This window comes from Filicampus tigris, chromosome 5, assembly GCF_054856515.1.
Source record: "Filicampus tigris isolate MCC_2025a chromosome 5, RoL_Ftig_1.0, whole genome shotgun sequence".
Lineage (NCBI taxonomy): Eukaryota > Metazoa > Chordata > Actinopteri > Syngnathiformes > Syngnathidae > Filicampus > Filicampus tigris.
The window spans coordinates 20,389,370-20,395,000 of record NC_141221.1 but is presented as its reverse complement, the minus strand read 5'-3'; the positions used below and the strand labels follow the sequence as shown (position 1 = coordinate 20,395,000).

At 44.5% G+C, this 5,631-nt stretch overlaps 1 protein-coding gene across 7 annotated transcripts in view; it reads left to right on the top strand.

Annotated features, from left to right (window-relative positions):
• cabin1 (calcineurin binding protein 1) overlaps positions 1 to 5,631 on the top strand; it is a 43,275-nt gene extending 37,644 nt beyond the window's left edge. For 6 of the 7 annotated variants that reach the window (XM_086030941.1, XM_086030944.1, XM_086030942.1 and 3 more), the window contains 3 exons: positions 1 to 120; positions 1,605 to 1,807; positions 1,886 to 5,631. The exon at positions 1 to 120 is cut by the window's left edge and continues 57 nt beyond it. In XM_086030941.1, the coding sequence (XP_085887067.1) occupies positions 1 to 120; positions 1,605 to 1,807; positions 1,886 to 2,029 (467 nt within the window). In that variant the 3' untranslated portion in view covers positions 2,030 to 5,631. The remainder of the gene's footprint in view (positions 121 to 1,604; positions 1,808 to 1,885) is intronic. The other variant, XM_086030939.1, reaches the window with a different exon arrangement.

Below are 5,631 nucleotides of genomic sequence, written 5' to 3'. Positions count from 1 at the left end.
GTCAGCAGATGAAACTGGCCACTGTGTCCCAGGCGCGGGAAGCAGCAGCAGCAGCCGGTTGGTTGCGGGAGGAAACGGCCACATGTAGCAGCAGCGGCAGCAGCACGCAGCAGTGTCCAGGTCAGCAACACAGCGGGGGGCTTCAAACAAGTGCAAGTGTACTCGCCCTTCATGATGGCTGCAAAAGAAGTTAACGGCTGTATAATGGCCAATGGCAAACCCGGTTTTTGAATAATCCTTGTTCTTTATTGTTCTTAAAGATGAAGTCAACCCAAAAATGTACCATGCGGGCCCACTAGTCCAAACACGGCATTCCGATTAATGTTGTGTTTGTGGAATATGAATTAAGCGGTAAAATCCATCCGTTTTTCCCCATCTCAGGAGGCAGCCGTTTTGTAACTTGCTGTCGACTGAAAATGAAATCACAACTGCTCAGTCCTCAGGTAACGACCAATCACAGCTCAGCTTCAGAAAAAACGCGAGCCCTGATTGGTCGTTACCTGTGCCCTGAGTAACTGTGATGTCGTTTTCACTTGACAGAAAGTGACAAAATGGCCGACCCCGCAGACGGGGAAAAATGGGTGGATTTTGCTGCTTAATTCATATTCCACAAACACAACATTAATCAGAATGTTGTGTTTTGACTGGTGGAGATGAATAGAATATATTATGGCTTCCCCTTTAACATCTATAAAAGTAGTTTGTGACTTCGATACCGATAATGGATTTGATCACAGGTCTCAAACTGAAGGCCGGCGAACCAGCCTTCCACATCCTTTTATTTGGCTACGAAAGAACAAAATGAAGTGCTTCTGCTTTGTGTTTCTTACTAAATGGGCTGTGTTCTTTTTGTTTTGGCCATTTTCTTCTCATTAACTGTTTTTACAAGCATAGTGGCGAGAGGCTCAGTGGGGAGCACCCCTGACTGTGGAGGTCGGACACTGGGGACTGAGGACCAAATCTCGGTCAGGGCTATTGACTTATCAAAGACTTAACATAAATTGATTGATTGTCCTATCCTAAACTAATTGCTTGCCACTGTTTTCCATGACCTCTGATTTCAAAATCATTTTTGTTAAAAATATACCCTACTATTCAAAAGTTTGGGGTCATCCAGATTCCATGATAGCACATTGTTGTTTGTAACACTGCTATTCAAAAGTTTGTCCATCACTTGTCCTTTAACTCATTCACTACCATTGACGACTTGTCTTTTCACAGTCCAGCCCTTCAATCCCAGAAACGTATTTATATTTGTTTCCAATTTTTTCAAACGTTAGGGTAAAAGAGCGTCTGGCAGTGTCTGTGTTAAAAAAAATACAAATCTTTAACACTACATTTTCTAGTAAACAGTGCGTGAGTTCAGAGCAGTTGAATGGTTAATTTGTTCGATCCTCTTCAGTAAAACGAAAACCAAACAAGAGTCAATCAAAAGTGTGTAGGGTGAAGCTACATCTGATCAAGCCATATTTCAGCAAAGAAAACCACTGCCCACAACATGAGCAATTAGGCTTGAGAAGCTCCTCGGTAGAGTGGGCAGAGTTTATAGGAGGCCACTGAAGTCTAACCTTGACAAGTGTGGCTGTGTGCATGTTTCTCCCCAGACCAGCAGCACTACGCCAGCAGTGATCTGTCAAAACTTCCAGACCCCAGTCGAATCCGCTCCCGCGTCCCGCCTAACATGCCAAAGCTCTTCATCCCCTCCACTGTCACCAAGTTCCCCCCAGAAATCACAGTGACTCCCCCCACGCCCACGCTTCTCTCTCCCAAAGGCAGCATCTCCGAGGAAACCAAGCAAAGACTCAAGGTAGGATTGGGAACGGCACTTTGGCTTCCGTGCGCATCCTCGTGGCTGACCCCTACCGTCCGTCTGCCCCCCGCTTAGAACGTCATCCTGTCGTCGCAGTCTGCCGCCACGGTCAAGAAGGACACTCTGAGCCAGCCCTCCCTGGAGGTGCAGGAGACATCCAGCCAGGAGTCGTCGCTAGAGAGCGAGTCGGACGAGGAGGACGATTACATGGACATCTGAGCTTCTCCGGGCCTCCTGTGCGGAAAGACCTTTGAGCATTTATTCCATATCCCTCAAATCTAATTTAAGGTCCATGTATGAGCACTTTCATTGAACTCACCACAATTCAGCACAGTAGTATATCGCAGTTATTACTAGTAACTATTGTGCTGTGCAAGTAACACCACAGGGCCAACTGACAGGCATCTGATCAAGGATATAGCCAATAAATGTTCAAACGGTTTTCCATGAAGTTGTTTGAGCATTGAGGTCCATGTGTCCGTATGCGCTTTGTCCTCACTCGCAGAATGACTGTCTTACTAGAAATTGGGTTTTTTTCAACTACTAGAGCAGAATTCAACTTTACTAGCATAGCAAACTGATGTTGCTGGTAACATCACGAGGCGCATGTGTCGCACACTAGTTGCCACCTCGTGAATCAAATGCTTTCCATAAAAATGTTTGAGCATTTCTTCACTGTCCCCGATGCCAGCTCAAAGTCCTTGTACTCGAATGCTCTTTCTGCTCACTAGTCAGACAATGGACTTTTTGCACACAGCACTTGAAAGTGCAGTGTCGGGTGGCGTTTTGCTTTCAATCAGCATGTAAACACATGACGACAACATCGGAAAATGTGTTCAGACTCAAAAGCGCATTGTTGGCATGAGGTACAAGCTCCTTGTCTTGAAAAACTTTTGATGCTGTTTCAACCTTGAAAATTACTAGCACCAAATTATTGAATGTATCTTTTACACCACCTCAGGTTATCACACATTTAACGGCAGAGGTTATTTTTCAGTCAGTTGGCGTCCCAGTAACTTGTAACAAATCGACGGCAGAAACTGCATAAGGTCTAGTCAGCGCGCCAGTAGAACAACTTTGGTATACTAGTAGGACAACTACATGTTACTAGTGTTAAACTGCGCCTGTGTGCTGGTAGTAATGGTAGATAATGGCCCACTATTAGGTGGTGACACGCATTTAAGTTTGCTGACTGCTCGAATTCAGATAAAAGTATACAATTCCATAAGAAAATGATTGCATAGGCCATTATCGTTATATCGATATTTTTGGGGGATATATTGTGCAGCCCTACTTGCTAACATTTTGCCCCTCGCTAGGAGTACTAGTAGCATGCACGTCAACGGTCGTTCTCAAACCTTTTACACCAAGTACCACCTAAAAACAATTACTGAGTGCCCAAAGTATCATCATGATGACCAACATTAAAATACAGTGATGTAGTACGTCAAAGTGTTCATGAAAATAATATTAGTGCAAGTTACTCTAACATCATGTATAGTTTGAACCTTGCGCCTGAATGTGGCAAAAGTGTTCTAAAAAGTTAAAATACAACTAACTTCTTGTTCGGTGATTTTTTTTTTTTTTCAAGTACCACTGGAGTAAGCCCGATTATACCGTTAGCGTACTAGTATCATACTTCAGATAAGTCAAGCCAAACATATTTTTTTCAAGAATATGTTCCCAGCAGTCCCACTAGTTGGAACACGGCATTCTGATTAATTTAGCATTTGTGGAATATGAGTGAAGCAGCAAAATGCACTCGTCTTTAGCCCTCTCTGGGAGCGGCCATTTTGCCTTTTTAGTCGACTGAAAATGACATCACAACTGCTCACAACGATCGACGATCACGGCTGACCTGTTTTCTGAATCTGAGAAATCTGAGAGCTGTTGTGATGTCATTTTCAGTAGACAGAAGACAAAATGGCCGCCACCAGAGACGGCTAAAAACGAGTGGATTAACACTTTTTTCCACAAACGCAGTATTTATGAGAATGCCCTGTTTCAACTAGTGGGCTTGCATAGAACATATTCTTGAAAAAATAAAATTAGGTTGGCCCCCCCCTTTAACGAGTGCACAGTTTTGTCGCACTAGTAAAATATGCTTGTCCTACTTGTGAGGACATAACTAGTACACTGACCTTAAACCTTGATGTCAAGGTTGCCTTGATAAGGATGCTAATAGTGCATGGCATGCCTACTAATTGGGCCTAGTAGTATGACGAGTGCAGCACGGTTCTTAACAGGGTTTAATTGCATACAAGTAGGCCAAAAGCAGCACTAGTAGTAGCATCATGGCCAGTAAGACAGTCATTCTACTAATGCACTGAATTATCTCAAAAGTGAGGGCAGAAAGCGTGCTTCTACACGGACCTTAAGGTGAATGTCAAGGACTTCAAATAAATCCTCTAACAGCTTTCCACACTCTGTGCTAACAGGCCGCACTCTGCCGGTGTGACTATCAAGCGCTGCGCCACTTTCACTGGGGTTGTCGCTGGAGAACACGTCGCTGCAGCTTTGCTCTTGATTGATGCAACTGTTCCATTTTTTCCCCCCCCCACCCTCAACTGAGAGAATGCAGCATTTTCATTGGCTGCGGCCATGTCACAGTATGGCCCGGCTTGTGGGAATCACCCTAGCTTTAGTCTCAGCATGTCTGTAACGTGCCATTGATGCATATCACGGCGGCACGCCCAAGCAGCCCGTCACCCGTTTATGCATCATCATTTCCGCGCTCTGCTCCTCGCCTCGCTCCTCCGAGCTGCACCTTGGGCCTTCCCTTGGGATGAGGACCGACGCCGGTTGTGATACATTTCACTGGACAGCACAGGCGACAAAAGGACAGTCATCGCACAACGCCGCAACCTGTAGCACATGGGAAATGTTTACACTCAACATTGGGTCAGTAGAGCAGTCAAGCGTGCTGCTTTTGTACTCGCCGTGTCGCCGCAAGACTATATTGTTTGTCTCTCGGCAGTGCATCTGTAGCTGTGAGATTCTCACCAGGGAGACGCCCGTCACCAGCACTGATGTGAATGATGTTGAAACAGGACGCTTTGTACATATCGTAATCCAAATACCTTGGCAGCAGTAGTTGAGCTGTGCGTGTGCGTGTGGGTGTGCGTGCGCGTGTGTGTGTGTGTGTGCGCCCGGAGGTGAGACTGGCTAATTCCAAACCCTTAAGCGAATTCAAAATGCATGCTGAAGTGGTGTCTCTAAATTCCGACGCCTTTTCATTGGTCAATTTGTCGCGTTACTCAGTGGAAGGACCACAGAATGTTTTTTTTGTTTTTTTACTAATTGTTTTCTATCAAAGTAATGGTATCTACTGGGTTGTTGTTTTGAAAGGTGGATGAAACTGTAAATGAAAAACTGTAAAGTAGTCTTGACCTAAAAGCCTTTTTGTATTATTATTTCCTTACATGGTTGTTGTATTGAGGTGTGAGATATTTTTCAGTCTTCTCTGCTGAGCTTTTGGAAATGTACCACAGCAGTCTGTTATGGATGTCGAACCAAAATTATATTTGAAAATTTGTACATTTTGTTCTGCTGTAGGCTATTTCAAATGCAGATAAGGCAGTGTTTATATCCGTGGTGAGTTTGAGGCGTGCCGGAGGAGACCAACGGCAGGGCCACCGCAACGCATGCTGACGTGTGACATCTTCGTCAACTATAATGATGTGTCATATGAAATCAAGTAAATGACCTCTTACCGCATGTCTAAGCACTTCCTTTGTAACTTGACATTTTGTAAATGGCATGTAAAAACAAATCTTCCATTCCACAGTATTAAAATGGTTGCTACTGTTTAGCCCAAGGTA